This window comes from Ostrinia furnacalis, unplaced genomic scaffold (genome assembly GCF_004193835.3).
Source record: "Ostrinia furnacalis isolate ACB-3 unplaced genomic scaffold, ASM419383v2 OfSCF1909, whole genome shotgun sequence".
Classification (NCBI taxonomy): domain Eukaryota; kingdom Metazoa; phylum Arthropoda; class Insecta; order Lepidoptera; family Crambidae; genus Ostrinia; species Ostrinia furnacalis.
In genome coordinates this window covers 59,360-80,407 of record NW_021132148.1, presented here as the reverse complement: position 1 = coordinate 80,407, position 21,048 = coordinate 59,360, and the positions used below count along the sequence as shown (strand labels likewise).

Here is a 21,048-nt window from a genome sequence, read left to right as displayed (position 1 = left end):
TTGGAAATATTGCCATAAAAGAGAGTATTCGGTATTATTGGCTAATATTACTAACTTTGTAGGCATGGAAATCGATTCCGGTTATAGTGTTTGATAAAAAATATTCCAGTCCCAATTTCCGTTACAAATTGAAATCTAGGCCGAAACCGCGACCTAGGTAGGTACTTACCTAGTTTAATAAATATTTGACCAAACAATAATTACAGCATTGTACTTAATTTACCTACAATGTAACACATTTGAACAAGGATAAAATAATTGTTTCTGGTTACAGTTATTCAATACAAAAACATATGAGCAGACGATGACATTTATAATTTAAATCATAATTAATTCTGATTTTAATTAATTATCTTTGCCTGTCGGAAACTCTGAGAACCTACACTTTACATTGTGACTACATAATGTATTTATTACAATTTTAACTGTTATATTTCAGTAGGTACGCATAAATGCGTAATATGTAGGTAGGTATATTGTTACGTTGGAATATTCCTTCCTTATAATATTAATGAGGTTATAAATACGAAATATGTAATACTAGCGGCAGCCCGCGACTTCGTACGCGTGGATCCCGTTTTACCCCCTTCATCTATCTTACGCGGTTTAGATTTTTCCATACAAATGTTTTTCCCGCTAACTCCCGTTCCCGTGGGAATTTTGCAATATCCTATTGTAACTAAGCTTTAGGTTTACTAAGGTACCTGCATGTTAAATTTCAAGCGTCTAACTTTAGCGGTTTAGATTTTTCATACAAAAGGATTTTCCCGCTAATTCCCGTTCCCGTGGGAATTCCTAAGTATACTATAACCTGCCCAGGAGTATGAAGAATAATTATACCAAGTTTCGTTAAAATCCGTCAAGTAGTTTTTGTTTCTATAAGGAACATACAGACAGACAGACAGACAGACAAAAAATTTACTGATTTCATTTTTGGCATCAGTATCGATCACTAATCACCCCCTGATAGGTATTTTGAAAATATATTTCATGTACATTTTCAAAATACCTATCAGGGGTTTTAATCCCATCTGTGGCAGTATTAATATCATTAGATAAAATTCCTATACAATCACTTATAGGTACATTAGGCAAATTTGGTCCACTGGTGGATTTAAGCCCGTTTTCACCATTAATTTTTAAGTGACCCCTACGTAAACAAAATTCTTGTTATGTGTTACCATAGGGGTACCCTTGTTATGGGTCACTTAAAAATCAGGGATTGATGGTGAAAATGGGCATTAAACTCCCAATTCATGCCACTGAACTCAATCGTATTGTTTTCCAACTATTATTCTATTTATTATCATTATAATAATATCATTATAACTGATCAAAACAGCTAGTTATTAACTGAAATCTGTAAATATCTTCAGATGTCGGAAGAAAGCTGTTATTCGAACGTTTTTACGCTCTCGGCATAATTCCAAACTTTCCAAGGTAAGTTAATTAATGCAATTAACGGCTGCCGCCGATCCAATAACTAAGAACACACATACATAAAAACATTTGTTAGCACACGCACGCAGTAGCTAGAGTTAGCGGCATAGAATCTCCTATTCTGTGGTAGGTATAGGTCAGTCGCATCTGAGTCAGTGCCTGGTATAGGAGCGGCTCATAAGAAGGCTAAAGGTCACCCAAAGGGCGATGGAGCGTGCTATGCTCGGAGTTTCCCTTCGTGATCGAATCAGAAATGAGGAAATCCGTAGGAGAACCAGAGTGACTGACATAGCCCGCAGAATCGCTAAAATCAAGTGGCAGTGGGCGGGGCACATAGCTCAAAGAGCTGATGGCCGCTGAGGCAGGATAGTTCTTGAGTGGCGACCACAAGCCGGAAGACGTAGCGTGGGCTGGCCTCCCATTAGGTGGACCGACGATCTGGTGAAGGTCGCGGGAGGTGCCTGGATGCGAGCGGCGCAGGACCGGTCTTTGTGGAAATCCTTGGGGAGGCCTTTGTCCAGCAGTGGACGTCTTTCGGCTGAAACGGACGAACGATGGGAGCGGCACGGGAGGGTGACATTGACATATTTATAACGCGACTGAGCATACAAATCTGAAGCACATTTCAAGTTACGATTGACATAACAAAGCCGCTCCCATACCTCAGCCCCCCTAGACAAAACGCACTTTTTGATCGAATCGAAAATCGAATCCGTCAAAACTCCATACAAAAAGGGGCTTTTCGACCACTTATCGACTGGTTTGCGATTATAATTTGCACTTTGTCTAGACCCACAGGTACTGACTGAGGTATGAGCTAGGCCTGTTTGTCAGATTTTAGAACTGACACAATTTTAGAACGGCACTCTTTACACTACAACACACTGTATACTACAACAAAAAAAGAAGTGAATCTGGAAATCGAATTAGGATACCAATTTAGTACGAGTACCTATTATCAAAGTACCTATCATGTTAGCATTATTTTAACTTTAATGGTAGGAAAAACATAATAATGAGGAAACAACGTTTTGACAAATGTGAATAAAATTAATTCAACTGCAAACTTATGAGCAGCAATCTGCAAGCACCTACGTATTATATAACTAAATTGTTGCACTGTACTGAAATAATATTAATTACACAAACACATAATTATGTATTATTTTCAACCGACTTCAAAAAAGGAGGAGGTTCTCAATTCGACCCCTATGTTTTTTTTTTCTATGTTTGTTACGCGATAACTCCGCCAATTGAACCGATTTGAACAAATCTTTTTTCGGCGTATNTACGTAATGATCACGTCGGGGTATTCATACACTGTATACCTAATGATCACGTCGGGGTCACCAATGTACGTTATTTTTATATACCCGATGTACGTAATTATATTGATATACGTTATGTTCAGGTATATTACTGTTAAGTCCACAAAACGTACGTCAGAAGGTTGGAACAGTAAAACATGTGATTTCTTTAAAGGTGTATTTGCGACTAAAATAAAACAGGCGGGCTCAGCCGCCGACACATACAAGGAACAGTATAACTATTGTTTTCTATTGTTAATTGTATTGGGCAATGATGTGGGAACGCAGGGCGCTACTCAATACGCTCTGTTCATTCATGGAGTTAATTTATTACTCTGATTAATGTGTACCTACATATCCAACTGCGCCACAAGGAGGGTTATGTTTTTACGTTAAACTTTTCCAATAGACATGGAACGTCGGGGCGTGTCCGTGGACATGGAGCAGCTGAAGTCGATGGAGCGTGTCCTGGAGACGAAGATGAAAGCGGCTGAGCAGGAGTGTCACAAGGCCGCAGGGAAACAGTTTCAGGTAGGGTGAGCTAGTCCAAATGAAGATATCTGCTAGGTATATGATAATACCTAGGCACTAGCGGCGTAAGGTATGCGGTCCGCCCCGGGTGCCAAGCATCAGGGGGTGACACAAGTCGCGCAGATTAGTACTCACAGGCGCAACTGCATGGGAAGTCTGCGGTCTATGTCATGATACGGGGGGTGGGGGGGTGCGATTGTGGTGATCGCCCCGGGTGCCAACCCATGCTACGCCGCCACTGTACCTAGGTACAAACACTTTGATCTTTGATTCGTAATGAATTACAAATGATGTTTTTTGAACTTTTGCTAACCTTCTGTTTTTCTTCCAAGCAGTGCTATCTTCAATTTCAGGTAAACTCTCCGCTGCAGGTGCGCGCGCTGCTATACGACGAGCTAAAACTGGACGAGAAGTGCAATGTTAAGATCAGCGCGACACTCTCCAAGGGAGCAAAATCAACTTCCGAGGCTACTGTTAGTTTTTTTTATGAAACCACAAATATAGGATATTTTTAGTAAAAAACTAACTTGTTCTGTTGTTGATTCAGTTGCGAAGCCTAATGTCCGTGCATCCGCTCCCCAAGTGGATCCTGGAGTACCGGCGCCTGCACAAGGCTCACGCCACCTTTCTCACTGGCATCGCCCAGCACGTTAAGGATGGAGTCGTCAAACCAACTTGGTACTAATATTTCACGAGCGTAAATAACACTTTTGCAATATTCTGGTAAGAGAACCCATGTGTTGTGGCTGCAAAAGGTTTAAAATAAGTAAGTACTAATCCTTTCATTTTCAGGGTACAGACAGCGGCTGCGACGGGTCGGATTGCCTCCAACAACCCTAACTTACAGGCTATTCCCAAAGCACCATTTAACGTCATCATGTTTCCAGAATCCGAGGATGTAGGTACGTTCTTTTTAGGACACTGCCTGCTTGTTTCCACTTCTTCTTACATTATTTCACTCATTTCAAAGGATTTTAATTAATTAATGTTAGCTAAAATTCTCTTACATTCTGCTTATGGCATCTCGTCTTCCAATTCCAAGAGTACCAACTCACAGATCCGTCCATCCGCCCATGGTTCTTCCTATCTTACGGCTCGGCATACGAGCTGAATCTCGGGAGAGCGCGCGAGTTCTTGCTCGAGCGAGGCTCCTTTCCCCGGGCGCCTTGCTTGTGTCCCTACAATTACCAACTCACAAATCCCACCATCACCCATGGTTCTTCCTGCCTCACGGCCTACGAACCTGCATGGCGTACGAATTACCAACTCACAGTTTACATCTCTGAAAAGTGCTTGATCATAATTTGTCCCCAAGACAACCCCTTGCTGAACTTTCGGTCGGTGTACACGGCGCGCGCCGGGCACGCGCTGCTGGCGGCGGACTTCCGGCACGTGGAGTGCCGCGTGTTCGCGCACGCCGCTGCTGACTCCGCACTGCTGGCCGCGCTCGCCAGCGACCAGGATCTCTTCAAGGTCCTGGCTGCTAAATGGTGAGGATTCCTTCAGAGCGAAATTGCTAACTTACTGCTTCCAAGATTGAAATTGATTGATCACATGGTAAAGTGCAGGCTAATTTTACAACAGGAGGTACAAGATGTACCTACTGTTGTAAAATTGATGTACTGTACATCACGATATACAGAATATTCCATGGCAGTTGTTTTTTTTATTCACAACGAGGAAACTTCTGCATCTTACGTGGAAAGTGATGATCAGTACCTCTATTACGAAAAACTTTCGAGTTCGTTTCGTTTGCGTATTCAAAGTGCCATCGAAAAATTTTGTATGAAAAATTAAACAGCGCCCCCTATATTATAGCCGCCCTAGGGGGCGCTGTTTAATTTTTCATACAAAATTTTTCGATGGCACTTTGAATACGCAAACGAAACGAACTCGAAAGTTTTTCGTAATAGAGGTACAGGTCGAATGTGGAAAGAAATTTTATTCGGAACACACAAATCTAGAAGCTGGCTATCTTACCTCTAAGTAACTGCTGGAACAACAATCCTGTTAACATTGATGATATGGCGATAAACTTAGGTAAGATGGTGGTAGCTAGCAAGAACCTAGATACCAACCAAACCGAAAAAGCTATATTATGAATGGAATTCAACACGTCTAGGTTTGAAGCCGTGGTCATACCACTAGATCTACATACGATTTTTTTAACCACAACGAGTAAGCTCTTAGCCTGTATCTCACCTGATGGTAAGTGATAATCGTGAAGGAAGCTTCACGATTATCACTTACCATCGTGGAAGGTGGGAGGTGGAAGCGAGCTTCACCCGGAATCCTCAACCACAGAGGAACTGGCTATCTTACCTATTAACTGCCGGAACACAACAATGCTGTTAACATTGTTGTTATGGAGGCAGACTTAGACTCAGACAGGTGGACCTGGGTTTGAAGCAGTAGCTGTGGCAGTAGTCATAATACCACTAGACTTAGAGGCGTTGACTGATATGAGAAGATTAAGGTAGTCTAATGAGTGATGAGAATAACCCCCCAGGTTGAACAAGCCCGAGGCGGCGGTGTCGAGCGCTGACCGCGAGCGCACCAAGCGCATCGTGTACGCCAGCCTGTACGGCGCGGGCGCGCGCAAGCTTATGGAGATCCTCGACGTCAGCTACGATCAGTCGCTGGCCATCACTGCTAGCTTCAACAGTTAGTTTATGTGGTTTAACTTTCCTATTTTTGGACTGGATTTTAATAATAACTCATCCACCACTAATCGCAACCCCCTAAGTGACCAACGTGTGTGATGTGAGGGTCCGGAGTCCTCCCTGAAAAATAACGATAGTTAGGCCAATGTGATTGCTGCCTGTTCTTTTATCCTGTTGACTACAATATTATTATTGCTTACCGTTTTTTCGGAGGTTGAGCACAATCGTCCATTTGAATTTAGCAGCATGGAGTCAAGTTTGGATCACAAGACAAGTTTCAGTAGACTAAACTTTTTCCACTTGCATAATTTGATTGATGTTGAGAGTCCAAGTTTCTGGTGCTGTCCTCGGTAATTGAGTTGCTGTAAGGCTTGTTTTACACGTACCACAAGCACACCACACCGTCGCGACAAGAAGTACGGCTTCTTGCGGTTACATGTTGTGGTAACGACAAAATGTGGATGTGGTCGCATTGTCGCTATAGTGTCATGTTCACGGTGTCGCTGGTAGTTGCGACGTGGCTGCGATATGGTCAGTAACAGTATCACACATGCGGTCGATATTGATCACGCCTACACAGTACACAGCTGCGCCCACTCACGCGTTAAGGTTGTGGTGTGGTCCAGTGCTGACGTCACGCTTGTCTCAGGGACGTTCCCGTCGCTGCGGTCTTTCGGGCAGCGCGTGGTCGCACAGGCCCGGAACGAGGGCGGGCGGCTGCGGTCGCTGGGCGGGCGCGCGCGTCACCTGTCGGGACTGGCCAGCGCGGATCCTGCCGCGCGCGCGCACGCTGAAAGGCAGGCTGTTAACTTCATCGTGCAAGGTAGGCAGAGGCACTATTAGGCCGGTTAACGGTCAGTGCCTGAGCTATGGGAGCGGCACGGGAGGGGTGACATTGACATATTATGACATGACGGAGCCACGGACGGAACATACAACAAATCTGAAGTTTCACTGACGTTTTCATCCGCCCGTGCCACTCCCATACCTTAGCAGACCTAAAACCTAACGATAGCAAAATTATAGTTCTAGTAAACTCAATTTTACTAACAATAAAAATACCTTCGGTCAAAACGTTACTGTGAATTTTTTTTTCTGATGCGGGACGTACCTGGATGCGGGTAGCGCAAACCATTCTTTGTGTAAATCCTTGGGGGGTCTTTGTCCGGCAGTGGACATCATTCGGCTGAACAGAAAGAACGAACGAACGCGAGACACTTTCGTTCGTTTGAGCCGAATGACGTCCACTGTTGAACAAAGGCCTCCCCCAAGGATTTCCACAAAGACCGGAGACACTAATGCCCGTTTTCACCATCAATCCCTAATTTTTAAGTGACCCCTATGTAAACAAAATTCCTGTTATTTGTTACCATAGGGGTCACTTAAAAATTAGGTATTGATGATGAAAACGGGCATAAGTTTACTAAAATTGTGCGAACGAAAGTATCACCTCTTTTGTGTACCACGTATTCCTCCGACGCAGGCTCCGCAGCCGACTTGTGCAAGATGGCGATGGTGGCGACGAGCGCGCGGCTCGGCGGCGCCGCGCACCTGCTGCTGCAGATACACGACGAGCTCGTCTGGGAGGTGCACGAGGACGACCTGGAGAGAGCTGCTGGTACGTTGATGCATCATTTCAGACAACTGCAGAACACTGTTAAAGCTGATCCGTGAGAATCCCGTCCAATGACCCCACGCTACCCATCCCTATCGCTCGCGCGTAATTATGTTGCTGTCGCTACTGTGCGACGGCGCCCGCAGTGAGTGTGCGAGCGCGACAGCAACATAATTACGCGCGAGTGATAGGGATGCGTAGCTTGGGGTCATTGGACGGGATTCTACGTGCTCACGGACCAGGCTTTACACGTAAACTTACCCGAGGAGTGCCAAAGAACATTACCTATCTTCATTTATCCAGCAGGTAAGTAAAGTTGATTCGCAGAATCTCTAAAATCAAGTGCCAGTGGGCGGGGCACATAGCTCGCAGAACTGATGGCCGCTGGGGCAGAAAAGTTCTTGAGTGGCGACCTCAAGCCGGAAGACGTAGCGTAGGCAGGCCTCCCACTAGGTGGACCGATGATCTGGTGAAGGTCGCGGGAGGTGCCTGGATGCGGGCGGTATAGAACCGGTCTTTGTCGAAGTCCTTGGGGGGAGGCCTTTGTCCAGCAGTGGACGCCCTTCGGCTAGAACGAACGAAGTAGATTGATTATGTGCGTTCAATTCTGTAACTTCCTTGAGTTTTATTCTGGAGATGTGAAGCTGAAGATGCTGGTGAATTGGTTCACTAGTGGTGGGAATATGCCACGCAATAGTGAACATGACAGCAGTTGAGCAAGTGTTGAGATGTTCCAGCAGACTCTACAGAACCAGTCTCAGTTTGAACATTCAGCTACGGTCTCGTTCTTCGAGTTCGTTCGGGTTAATATTTCCATTGCTGGAGACGACCTCGAAGAAGCAAATTTCCGTAATATTGTATGCACATAACAATAATCTGTTCTGCAGCGATAGTGAAGGAGGTGATGGAAGGCTGCGGGCGCGCGTGCGGGCTGCCCTCGCTGCCCGTCAACGTGGCCGCCGGCCGCAGCTGGGGCACGCTGCTGCCGGTGGGGCTGTCGCAGCAAGCGTAGACAATACCTGACGCGGCGGTGACCGGACTGTGGCAAAGATGACGCTTAAGCTAAGCGTCCACTTGTCGGTATCGTACGCAACGGACGCATCGTACAAAACATCGTACGATGCGGACAGGTGGACGCACTTATATGAGTTTCTATATAAATAATACTACGATCCGTTGCGTGCGATACGTCCGATGCGTACGATACCGACATGTGGACGCTAGCCTTTAGGCCACAAAAACACAAAGTGACATTGTTAATATACTGCAACTGGCAGTTCAAATAGATTTAACTCTCTTTTTCATAGATTGTCAACGATTTTAATAAAAACATGAAAGTTTTTAATATTTTTATTTACTAAAAACACAAGTTTTAACATACAAAATATTTATTATGAATAAAATTTAAATCTAATACAAAATATGGTATTTATGACTTCATTTGCTGGAAATACATTGATTGAAAATTAAATGAAAATGGTCTTATCATAAATGATGGTGGACTATTTAAAATATTGGCAAGAAGTGTTTCATGTCAGTAGTCATGAGTTATTTAAATGTTAAATTAACATGAATGTACCAAAGACATATTTTATATAAGAAAACCTAAACCTGAATACAAAAGTATGTAATTAATTAATTAAATGTTTTAATTCATTCTCTGATTTCAATAGATAATAATAAGTTTATTTCTGGAAAGACTGTTGTTTGTGTTTGTGCGTTAAGTATTTGTTGTTGAGAAAGCGCGACACATTAGGGAAGACAGAGTAGTAGCCGAAAGGCTCCTATGGGAGGAAAAAATATTTTAATACTTGTTTTTTTGTTTGTCCAAACACATCCAAGGTTTTAATTTAATACCATACTTACCCAACATAAATTACATTTAGATATAGTAGCAGTCAGTGTAATTTTAATTGTGGTGTTCAATTACAAACATTTCAAAATTAGACTTTATGTGGATGGTTATCTAAGATAATCAAACGGTAGTATGAAACGCGGTAAGAAAATAATTCTTCTGATTGTTAGTATTTGAAAAAATATCACCATTTTTGATCAGTCACCTTAGAGTATTAAGGCGTTCGATAAAATAACCATACATTGACTAGTGGGTATTTATATCAAGAAGAGTCAAATAATGATACTCATTCATTACATACAAATAACAATGTAAAACACTAGATTCCATAGTTTTTAACGTAGTATTTTCTTCTCAAACTTTATCACATTTTCCCTCACGATAATTAAGCTTATTAATATTTAAGTACATTAAAAATTATGCAATAATAACCTATTAACCTTAACCTTAACTTAACCTTTTAATTAATCAAGGAATGTTAAATATTACAAGGTAAAATATTTTATTTCTTTACAGTTCTAATCACTGCATTTTAAATTCATAACATCAAATTGAATAGCTTTATTTAGCACTAGCAGTGCCTTCATTTGCGTGGAAAAGGTTTTCCGGTCAGTCGTGTAGTCAACAGAGATCTATTTTTTTTACTGCACTACAGCATTAACTCAGATGCTGTTACTTCACATTTTAAATAAAATGTATCGAAAAATAAGTGTTCAAATAATGTAAATAAAATACAATCTGTATTATTACATTCTATCTAGTCCTTAATAAGCCTCTGACGCTCAATTTCCATTTTCCTAGCCAATAAACAGAATTGACTTCCTAGTTTTTTATTACGTGTGTGTATAAATATAATAGATAATATGTATGATAGATAAAGGCATATCAACAATATAATGATTATTTCATTGTTTAAATTCAATACTTACTCATTTGTAAGGCATACAGGTTTTTCTGGAGGATTTTGATTACGATATAGTAAGTACATCATTAGATCATACATTTTTGTCACTTTTACCAATAGAAATAGGGTTAACAACTTTGATCACGGTGGTTTGACCGGTCTGCGTCAGGTGACCGCACACGTAATATAGTCTACGTGTTGCAACCATACAATTTCACATTCTTAAGGTAAAATTATATCTGTCACTGACATATTAGCTTAAATTCGTAGTCCAAGCTGCTCTAAGCAGAAATACTGCAGAGTGTGCCATTTATGGCTTTGACGGCTAATAAAAGCTAAAGTCAATTCGAACTAACACTCACATAATACGCTACGATTCGACAGTAGAACTCGCTATAAAGGGAGTGTTCCGTTACAGCACTGCTCAGTGCACCCACCAGTGAGAGCACCGGTCGGCGCTCGCAGGGCTACAACGGAACACGCCGCTAAGTCCCGGTTCCCACTACGCTGTACAATATATATGAAGCTATTCACATTATCCGTTTTGTCACTGCGAAGTTCCAGCAGAACCGGACCGAAGCAGTGTGAACGAGTTTGTCCGGTATCGGTCCCCCGCCCGTGCTCCATTCGCGTCATTCGGCTCGCATATTTCGATGAAAGTAGACCGACTTGACTGTCCAATTTTCTTATGGGATTCGGCGTAACGTGAACACTGTCCGGCGTTCGGTTCCCGGCAGATCTGCCGGTCCAGCGTAGTGGGAACCGAGCCCAATGCATTGATCACACGTATCTAGCAAACAGGCGAGCGAGACAGTGCTCTCGGCCGAGTACTCGGTGTGTATGAACATTACGTCGAGTGCTCGGCCGAGCGCTCGAGTATGTGACTCGCTCACCCAACTGTCTCGACCGAGTAAACATTTTACTGTCTCGCCCGTTTGATCACACGTACTGAGTAAACGGGCGAGACAGTGCTCTTGTAGTAGTAGACGTATGAACATAGCGCCGAGTGATCGGCCGAGTGCTCGGCCGAGCAAAGCGACGAGACAGTAGCTCGACTCTCGTTCAACTAACTAGGCCGAGTATCCACGCTCCCGTTGCCCCGCACTGTCTCGCTCGCTCGCTCGGCAGGTCTGAACGTGCACTGTCTCGCCACTCGCCACTCGGCCAAATGATTGACGTCTCGTCCACAGATTAGAGAAAAAGAAAAGTCTCAATAGAACTGAACTGACTGTGCTAATTTCAAAACACGTGTGAACAGCACTTGCTTACATCACAGTAAAATGTTTACTCGGTCGAGACAGTTGAGTGAGCGAGTCACATACTCGAGCGCTCGGCGTAATGTTCATACGCACCGAGTACTCGGCCGAGAGCACTGTCTCGCCCGTTTGCTCGGTACGTGTGATCAAGGCATAAGTGTGTACCTACGCGAAGAGCATCGTGAATCATAAGCGCACGGCGAGCTGCGTGACGAGGCGCGCGCGGGTCACGCGCAGGCTGTCGTAGCGCGCCGAGCTGAGCCCGTCGGCCGCGCCGCGCCGCGCGCTGTCGGCCAGCAGGCGGCCGCGCTGCTCGTTCTTGGCCGCCGGCGGGTGCATCAGCATCGTGTACCGCGACATCTCCACTGGCAGCCTGGAAACGTTTCATTAGAAACTATCGAGCACTCTGGTCGCCCGAGTTTAAACTGCACGTAAAGCCCGGTCCGTGAGCACGTAGAATTCTGTCCAATGACCCCTAGCTACCCATCCTTATCGCTCGCGCGTAATTATATTGCTGTCGCGACTGTGCGACGGGCGCCCGCAGTGAGTGTGCGAGCGCGATAGCAACATAATTACGCGCGAGCGATAAGGATGGGTAGATTGGGGTCATTGGTCAAAATTCTACGTGCTCACGGACCAGACTATAGTTGTTTCTTTTTAACTGATATTTGCTATTATCGACAATATTTATAGACATAACGAACATACTATCGGCCACAGTGTTTAATCAAAGTCTTGATCACACGTACCGAGTAAACGGGCACTGCCTCGCCCGATTACTCGGTACGTGTGATCAAGGCTTAACTATCCATTACCGTTTTAATGTTGTCTCTTATCAAATGTTGATTCTTTGCGAAAAATGAGACAACATGACCGGCAATGGGTAGTTAACACTGTTGCCGATAGTACGAGGCTTGTTTGTATGTTTTAGTACTTATTTAATGATTTATTTATTTTGACGTTGCACGCACTTATGTGCCAAATATTGGTCAAAGTCTATGCTGATTACAAAAGTTTTTTTTTAGAAATAAACAAAGTAACTTTATAGATATAAAGTTCTTACTTCTAAAGATAAAAAGCTCACCAAATTCATCAATTCACTAGACACCATTTCTATCATCTTTTAAAACTCACCGATATATTTGAAGGCCGTTGTTCTCGATCCGCATGCTGAAGTCGTCGTCCTCGCCGCCCCACTTCTCGTAGCGGTTGGAGAAGCCGTTGACCTGCGCATAGTGGTCCGCACGCACGGCCAGCACGCCGCCCACCAGCCACGAGTATGGCAGCACGAAGCGGAACTTGTCGATGCTGGCGCTGAATCAATCAAAAATATTTTATTAATCCTTCAAGCTCCGCGAATCTAGACACAATAGATAATCAATTGTTATGACATTAATTAATGCCGTCTGGGACTCAATCGGTTAAACTAAGCTCAAAACTTATTTATTTTTGCAAATATGCTTTTAAAAAGCACTTTTACATGTCCCAGTATTAACCCTACCACTACTTCGGGATAATAAATGGGCCAGTGCTGAGAAGTAGCACAAGAAACTCAGTCACTATTGACAGCCTCCTTTTTAAGGGTTTACAGTCTTTAAAATATACATAGTTATAAGTATTGATGCGAGCTAGGCAGTTTAACATTCCAAACATATTTATCTTCTAACCATCAACTTTATAGTAGCTCTTTTTCATTAAGGTGTGTCACTTGCTTTTAATGAGTGTTTTAAATTTATGAATGGGCACCTCTACAACAGTTTGTTATACAATTTAAATTAGTATTTTAACTTTTTAAAAATAAAAAAGGGGTAACCCTTAAAGGGCATTTTACATGTCTCGTTATCTTTTAAAATGAAAATGAAATATCTTTATTGCTACTACTACTATAAATAACAAAATTACATGTACATCGGTAGGTACACATAATTATAAGTATAACAAAAGAAAAATATAAACAACAAATTGGGGTTTAAAAAGTTACAGTTTAGGTGTAGCAGAAGCAACAGGTGCCAGTCTCAGCATAATGCTGAGCTATAAGCTCAGTGCTGAATTTCAGACTGCCCCTGAAACTGGTCGGTTAGGTTGGCAGGTAGTGAGTTGTTTGAGGCGCATGTTAGTTTTCTGTGGCTGTGTAGGTGTTTGTGTGTGTTCTAAGTGTTTTGTGTTTTTAGTTTTTTGTTATGTTGTGTTTTTAGGCCGTACCTGAGGTGGCGCGGCTGGCGCAGGCAGGCGTAGAGGTTGGCGGCGTCCAGCGGCAGCGTGTCCACGTCGTGGAGCACCAGGCACGGGAACTTCTCGCTCATGGCCACGCGCGCGCCGATGTTGTATAACAGCCCTTTGTTGAAGTTCTTGTTGTCTTGCTGCTCGATGAGGAAAATTCTGAAATAGTTGAGACAAAAATATTTGTAAGTAACATGAGCAGAAAATAAATACATTTTTGAGGCCATAAAATACTACATCATTTCAGCCACAGGATGTCCACTGCTGAACATAGGCCTCCCCCAATGCTTTCCATGTTGATCGATTGGTAGCGGCATGCATCCAGCGCTTCCCTGCTACCTTTACAATGTCGTCGGTCCACCTTGTAGGTGGACGTCCCACGCCGCGTTTTCCGGTATGCGGCCTCCATTCCAGAACCTTTCTGCCCCATCGGCTGTCAGTTCTGCGTACTATGTGCCCTGCCCATTGCTACTTCAGCTTGCTAATCCGTAATAAAATACTTACTTGTAGTGAATGTTTTGCTTCCTCAGGAAGTTGTGCATGTACGGCAAGAATATGTCCAATTGACTTTGTCGATTTCGATATGTGACCAGTATGGCCACGCTGAACAGAGGGTTGCAGTGCTCCGGGGTGAAGCTTCCGTTTGAAATACCGGCTGCAGAAAAGTCATCAAACTTTGTCGGTAACTGCCAGTTTTGTATTGATTCTTTGCTGGAAAGTATCTCATCGTAGGTGCAGTCCGGTTTTGTTTTCTTCAACTCTAGGTTCGGTGATATTTCTTTATACAATTCATGTTGTATGGCGTCTCTTGGAATATGCTTGTAGTTGTATTCTCCTTTGTAAGACAGCAAGCATATGATTCCTATTAGACATAATATGATAGAAACACAAGTACTTATTCTTACTTTTAACAGTCTCTTCAACAACCATTTAGGCATTTGTGTGGATGTCAAATCAAAGTGAGCATAAACCTTTTTTTAACATTCCTCAGTAAATCTGGAAAGTAAATAATAAACAAATATTACATAAAGCAGTCAACAGTAATTTAATTACATTATATGACATGAGTTGTATATTAAGAAATATATAGAGTGGTACGAAATAGAAAACGCCAATTCATTAAGTTTATTTATTTACATTTTGTCTTGGAAGTACTTGGAACTTTAGAAACTATGGTTCCACAGTTACCGTTTTTCGAGTCAATAGTGGGATTTAATAAACCCGTTCTGTTTAAATTTGTTTTGCTAATTAATTGCAAGCATTCAAACAATTGAGCTGTTTAAAAACTACATTATCTCTTGAAACTGAAGATTATCTACGACTAACCTTAAAATGGCACATTCATAGTTTTATCACGTTTATTGTGAAAGAAAGCATTACCTACCTAACACGCTAAAGCCGTTATAATCACCATAAATGAGAATAATTAATTAAATTGTATGTAATTATGATGTTAAAATGTAAAAGAAAAGTGTTTTCCAAGAATCTCCTCTGACACTAAAGCACTAAAGTTGAACTGTCACTGTCAGACTCCTGTCAGGCAGCAGATCACCAACCAAATGTCACTGTCAAGTCTTATTTTTTGATGTTGGCAATACACGTCGCGGCCGACATGATTTGTGCCATTTTCAAGTTTCAAGTGAGACGAGTTACAAAATGGGACCAAGTGGGAATCTGTGGGATGGGACTTGGGTTAATTAAATGATTAATGAAGGATGATCACAAGGATGATAGATGATACCCCCCTTCCCACCCTGTGAGTCTCAGTAAAGTTATGGTGCTTTACTGAGACTTCATAATGGACTACTTGAGAGAATCCGAAAAATCACGCTACACTGTTTTGTTTCATTTGCCCACACTCATGCACGTTCACGAACACTAATTAATAGTTCATAATCCACCATTATGTGCCTTAATAAAACACAGCGTTCTGTTGAGAGAGCTGTCTATGATCTTTGCCTAAATTTTAGTCTATGGTATAAGAAAACTTGCCAATTGTCTCTGCTTTATCATCTAGTTTACCTTCTTCATACACCAGCTGGCACCACTTTCTATGGAAATTGGTGATCTGTCAACTTGACATTTCATAGCGTTTGTGATTTTTGCCGCCTACACAGCAAAAATTTTTATCTTTTTTGTTCTAAGTATAAAATAAGAATAAAACACAGTTAAAATGTGCAAATAGGAAATATAAGTGATGCAGAGTGTAAGGGTAAAGAGTGGTGACGGTGAAAGGTTGACTTCTGTCGGCCCGGATGAAGGAAAAGCTCGAAATCCGAGTCGTCTTTTTCAGATTCATCCTCATCATCCTCGGAAATGGAAATGTTTGCTTCACCACCTCCAAATAGGCGACGGAGGCCATGTAAGTGTTAACCCCACTCGTAAGACACTCGGTCGAAACTTTGACGACTCAGATGAATGTTATTTCCAACTTTGTTGCGCACCACTTACCTTCTACATCAAGCCTACTAGATGGTAATAGCTTGCAAAGTAGTATTCAGTTCCTCTAAAGAACGATTTCAGTTACTTCGTTATCGTAAAGTGAAGTTAAGATCAATCATAAGGAAGATAGAATATTACTTTTCCTTTTCCTGCTGACTGAGCGAATTATTAATGAGATAAATTGCAGCATTTTGGCTACCTTATAGCGGGTTAAAGGCAGCTAGTTGAACATTCTGTTTGAATGATGCAATTGTTACTACCATTCTATTCATAAATAAGTAAAATTATTTTAGATTGGGCTTAAAAGGCCTCTTAAATTTAGATGTTAATCATTTATTTCAAAAATTTTATTTTGTAATGTTTGGTTCTGGCTTGATAATCCAAGAACCCTGAAACCACAATGCAATTCTTTGTGGAAAAAAGAGCGGAATCTTTTTAATGAACGCGAGCACTGTTTAAGGTAATTGCTAATATTAACCTTCGTACAACATTACAAAAGGCTCCCCCAACCTAGTCATGGGTGGGTCACAGATCTGGTTGAACACCTTATCATATTTAAATTAAACAATATGCGAGTATACCTACTTAAAAATTCTCAAAAGAGTTCAAGATAAGAAGTTAATAGAAACAATGTTTCTTTTCAAAGATGGGCTTTATGCTCATGTTGCGATAAGACATTTTTATCTAGTTTCTGAAATAGTATGTAGATCTTCTTCAGGATCACAATGCACGACCGGTTAGTGAAGGTCAACTCTCAGAACACTTACTTTCATCTGCCAGAGCAGAGACTCACAGGCGTTTCCTCCAAGGAATCTTACAACTGAAGCCCTGCCATTTATTTTGTCTTCGGCATTGCAGATTTTCTCAGCGGTGTCAAGTTGAGTTGCGGAAACTCCTCGTGCCAGTGACATTTGAGTAATAATATACTTAAAATATAATTTATTCTATTGGGTCATCAGAACAGATCTGTCTTAATCGCTCATGTCTCATAGACACTGAGACTTTCAGAAACCTTATGTTTTTGCATGTCAATCGCAAGTTAATAGAGCCAACACAAATATCCTAAATTCCCAAGCCTGGAATACTCTCAGAAACATCATGGCAGAATAATGTCTCTAAATATCTTAAAGGTCTGGGATCTTACTTGTGCACTAAGACAAGCTCAAAAACTTGGGACTTTATTTCAAAAAAATATTTATTTATACATTTGCCAACTGCAACATTGACTGTCCCCGGAGGACGTCTCTCTTCAAGCAATAGGTATGGTATGTAAAAGATACAACATCAACTCAAGTCAAAGCATAACTGATTTATTATTTGTATACCCACAATTAGTTACAATATTATAAACTGTCAATGTCAACTAAATACACAATAGTATGCAGCTGTTTCTGAGAGGATTTTAAGAGGTATAGACGCCATAGACTTTAGTTCAAAGCCGTTGCGGCGAAAAGAAGTCACAGACTTCCAAGTCCACAGACGCAGCGGATGCGTAGTGGGGCGCTCAACTGGGGTTGCTAATTATTTTTTTCGAAAATATTATTATAACAGTAGATTAAAGGTCAGAGAAGGAAAATAGACAGTACTTTACAAAAATTTTACAGGTCAGTGTTACAACGCACACCTAAAATGTAATGTTGGCATTTACTTTTGAAATATTTTTACTAGTGATGATGACACTCCAATGCGATGGAGATGTAGCATTAAGTCATCAGGATCGATTGAATGAAGTTCACATCCTGATAGAAGGAGGTACTCGATCACGGGCCCTCCTCAAATTAACCACCAAGCTCCTGAAGGTCACATTCTGACACAGACACAGTCAGAAACGAAGGAGGTACTCGATCACGGGCCCTCCTCAAATTGACCACCAAGCTCCTGAAGGTCACATTCTGACACAGACACAGTCAGAAACGAAGGAGGTACTCGATCACGGGCCCTCCTCAAATTGACCACCAAGCTCCTGAAGGTCACATTCTGACACAGACACAGTCAGAAACGAAGGAGGTACTCGATCACGGGCCCTCCTCAAATTGACCACCAAGCTCCTGAAGGTCACATTCTGACACAGACACAGTCAGAAACGAAGGAGGTACTCGATCACGGGCCCTCCTCAAATTGACCACCAAGCTCCTGAAGGTCACATTCTGACACAGACACAGTCAGAAACGAAGGAGGTACTCGATCACGGGCCCTCCTCAAATTAACCACCAAGCTCCTGAAGGTCACATTCTGACACAGACACAGTCAGAAACGAAGGAGGTACTCAATCACGGGCCCTCCTCAAATTGACCACTAGCTCCTGAAGGTCACATTCTGACACAGTCAGAAACGAAGGAGGTACTCGATCACGGGCCCTCCTCAAATTGACCACCAAGCTCATGAACTTGACCGAACAGCTCGACATGACGCTGTCGGCTTGTTATCTACCAGGAGATGGGATTGCAGACCGGGCCATAGGCACGGTATCCCAGACCACCTGTAACATCAAAGGGTCGAGTAGTACCCAGGTGGAATCTATTAGTACCCCAGGCCGCGGAGGCCATACTCAGTGTATGGGGAGTCCCAGACAGAGACTTGTTTGCTTCCATTTAGAATATATTAGTACCCCAGGCCGCGGAGGCCATACTCAGTGTATGGGGAGTCGCAGACAGAGACTTGTTTGTTCCAGTTAGAATCCATTAGTACCCCCGGCCACAGAGGCTATATTCATTATGTAGGGGTGTCCCAAAATAGACTTATTGGCTTCCAGGGCCACGGCAGTAGTATTAACTATGTTACACTGGACTCAAAAGATGGATGTTAAATATTAAATAAAATTATACTGTTTGTGTTCCTTAAATGAACAAGTAAAATTATAATTGAAAATTAGCTAATAAATAGTATTATCCATCTTTTGTACCACATTAAGGCAAATAGATCAGAACTCTGATTCTTTATGACGCCCTTCAGCCGTCTCTGGGATTATCAGCTGGATGAGTGTTTTCACCTCCCAGCTACAGACGTTACCATACTTGAATGGCAGACGGAACATACATTCTAATAACATCGGCCCCAGTGCTAATAAAGGATCTGTTAGAGACCCTAGTCTACAACAAGTAGATAAGTTATCTCTCCAAAATTTAAAATTGGTGGTGGAAGGAGCAATCATAAGATGCATTATGTGGGTCAATCTCACAGCATTGACCACAAGTTACCAACTGGTAGTGATGTGGTAGCCAGTGGCGGCGTAGCGTGGCTTGGCGCGCGGGGCGGTCCGTACCCCCCATATATATCCGCCCCCCCGGGGGCTATGGCACCCCAGAATGGTCTGGTCTGGTGCCCCCCAGGATTTTTGGGTTACCGATTCGAAGATGAAAGATGTTTTACGCCGTTACTATAGCGCTGCTGTTAGCCAAGCTGTTTTTACAGCAAAAACTTGCAGTACAAAACTGATACTTAGGTCAGTTGTATCTACCTTTACCTTTTGTACATCAGTTCCTTAAGGCCATTTCACTTGCAAGGCCAAGTACACCGAGATCACCGGTCTTTAGTATTAAATTACTGGAATTAATTTGACTGGTTGCCGGCTGCTGGACTTTCTTCTAGCATTGAATTTTACTTGATAAACAGCTCTCATTCTTCTTCTTGCTTCAGATCGAAGAATCCATGATCTCATTCCTTTGGACACATTACAGGATTACTTTGTTGAAGTATCAGAATATGATCACATTGTGACATTGGCGTATCTAGGGTTGTTTTGCGGGGGGGGGCCCAGAACCTCCCCGCTATAGACATGACGTCAGCATTTTGGCTGATATTTGGATCTGAATCTGATTCAACCACCTACAGACTGTCTCTGACTGCTAAGCACCCAGATGAACGCATAATTATGTCCTGTAGTTTCATATTAGTGAGCTGATAAAGACTTCATTTTAATGGAGACCCCAGAGTTATGTGTGAAATTTGTTTATTTCCATAAACAATATGATAACGCCTGTTTTCCAGGTCAAATATTACAAATTGGATTAAGATCATTTTTAGTGAATAATTACTTCTCCAAGAAGTGCAGTGAATATTTGCTTCTCCATGAAGTGTTTGGTCTGCAGTAACATCCAGATACTGGCTGGACAAGAGAGTAGTTGATAAGACCCCCAATATTTAATTGGAGGTGGGGGTATGTATACCTTTATGAAATATTACTGCAGAGACCTACGAAGGAACAATAACATCTTGTATTTATGAGTTTATAATTTTACAAGCATGTTATTAATAGTTAATTGTTTAATGTTATGTTATTCATAACAAGTTTTTAGTAATGTTTTAATTGTTCAAGATGAAAACATGTTTATGTTTATACATATTTATATTTTCAGATGGGGAGATCTTACTATTAACCTACCATAAGTACCAGAATGATTTTATTGGTTGATAAGAAGTTAATGACATAATGTTGATCTCAAGGAGATGTCCTAAATAATTTGAGTTATTTAACCTAAAGACTGGTTATTTGTTTAATAAGTTTCTTATTGGTTCGTCTGCTTCTCAGAGAGTACAATAAGTTGTTTAATGTATTATTTTGTATTGTGATATTAAACTTCTTTATATTCTTTCATTCTTAATACATTTTATATCACATAGCGTTTGTGCTTGACACCAGCAGATAACAAACAGGTCTCAACAGAACGCTGTGTTTTATTAAGGCACATAATAGAACTGTTTTGAATTACAACAAAACAGTTATTATGTGTAGAATAAAACACACACTTATTTTTACATTAAGCATATACACAACATGCATTATAAACCTTAAAACATATAGGTCATGACATGGTT

General features: G+C 41.9%; 2 protein-coding genes and 2 long non-coding RNA genes across 7 annotated transcripts; 3 read left to right on the top strand and 1 right to left on the bottom strand.

The window, feature by feature from the left end:
- Positions 1–3,115: 3,115 nt before the first annotated feature.
- LOC114354003 (DNA polymerase nu-like) lies at positions 3,116–9,711 on the top strand. Of its 3 annotated transcripts, none has more exons than XM_028306219.1 (9): positions 3,116–3,278; positions 3,632–3,751; positions 3,826–3,956; positions 4,071–4,180; positions 4,594–4,768; positions 5,798–5,942; positions 6,591–6,764; positions 7,425–7,559; positions 8,444–9,711. In XM_028306219.1, the coding sequence occupies exons 1-9, from the start codon at positions 3,159–3,161 to the stop codon at positions 8,447–8,449; spliced, it is 1,116 nt and encodes a 371-aa protein (XP_028162020.1). In that variant the 5' UTR covers positions 3,116–3,158; the 3' UTR covers positions 8,450–9,711. The 3 variants fall into 3 exon arrangements, with proteins under 3 accessions (XP_028162020.1, XP_028162018.1, XP_028162019.1); XM_028306217.1 differs by having other exon boundaries at positions 5,788–5,942; XM_028306218.1 differs by lacking the exon at positions 3,632–3,751 and having other exon boundaries at positions 5,788–5,942.
- A 1,503-nt stretch (positions 9,712–11,214) lies between these two features.
- LOC114354002 (beta-1,4-N-acetylgalactosaminyltransferase bre-4) lies at positions 11,215–15,323 on the bottom strand. 2 transcript variants are annotated; one of them, XM_028306216.1, is made up of 5 exons: positions 15,118–15,323; positions 14,296–14,787; positions 13,774–13,950; positions 12,706–12,885; positions 11,215–11,944 (listed from the first exon to the last, which is right to left on the bottom strand). In XM_028306216.1, the coding sequence occupies exons 2-5, from the start codon at positions 14,727–14,729 to the stop codon at positions 11,758–11,760; spliced, it is 978 nt and encodes a 325-aa protein (XP_028162017.1). In that variant the 5' UTR covers positions 14,730–14,787; positions 15,118–15,323; the 3' UTR covers positions 11,215–11,757. The 2 variants fall into 2 exon arrangements, with proteins under 2 accessions (XP_028162017.1, XP_028162016.1); XM_028306215.1 differs by having other exon boundaries at positions 15,176–15,322.
- A 416-nt stretch (positions 15,324–15,739) lies between these two features.
- Positions 15,740–20,869, top strand: LOC114353999 (uncharacterized). The gene is made up of 2 exons (XR_003655970.1): positions 15,740–16,153; positions 20,589–20,869. It is a non-coding gene; the product is annotated as an uncharacterized LOC114353999 (long non-coding RNA).
- Positions 18,437–20,536, top strand: LOC114353998 (uncharacterized). The gene is made up of 2 exons (XR_003655969.1): positions 18,437–18,495; positions 18,574–20,536. It is a non-coding gene; the product is annotated as an uncharacterized LOC114353998 (long non-coding RNA).
- Positions 20,870–21,048: the final 179 nt, after the last annotated feature.

What these genes read in the sequence shown, in the direction of transcription:
- LOC114354003 (XM_028306217.1), top strand. Translation starts at nt 3,159, where the DNA reads ATGGAACGTCGGGGCGTGTCCGTGGACATGGAGCAGCTGAAGTCGATG. An exon ending in CATCACTGCTAGCTTCAACA is followed by an intron (nt 5,943 to 6,590) that starts GTTAGTTTATGT and finishes CGCTTGTCTCAG; the next exon opens with GGACGTTCCCGTCGCTGCGG. An exon ending in CGACCTGGAGAGAGCTGCTG is followed by an intron (nt 7,560 to 8,443) that starts GTACGTTGATGC and finishes TCTGTTCTGCAG; the next exon opens with CGATAGTGAAGGAGGTGATG.
- LOC114354002 (XM_028306216.1), bottom strand. Translation starts at nt 14,729, where the DNA reads ATGCCTAAATGGTTGTTGAAGAGACTGTTAAAAGTAAGAATAAGTACT. An exon ending in CGCCAGCCGCGCCACCTCAG is followed by an intron (nt 12,886 to 13,773) that starts GTACGGCCTAAA and finishes TGATTGATTCAG; the next exon opens with CGCCAGCATCGACAAGTTCC. An exon ending in AACGGCCTTCAAATATATCG is followed by an intron (nt 11,945 to 12,705) that starts GTGAGTTTTAAA and finishes AAACGTTTCCAG; the next exon opens with GCTGCCAGTGGAGATGTCGC.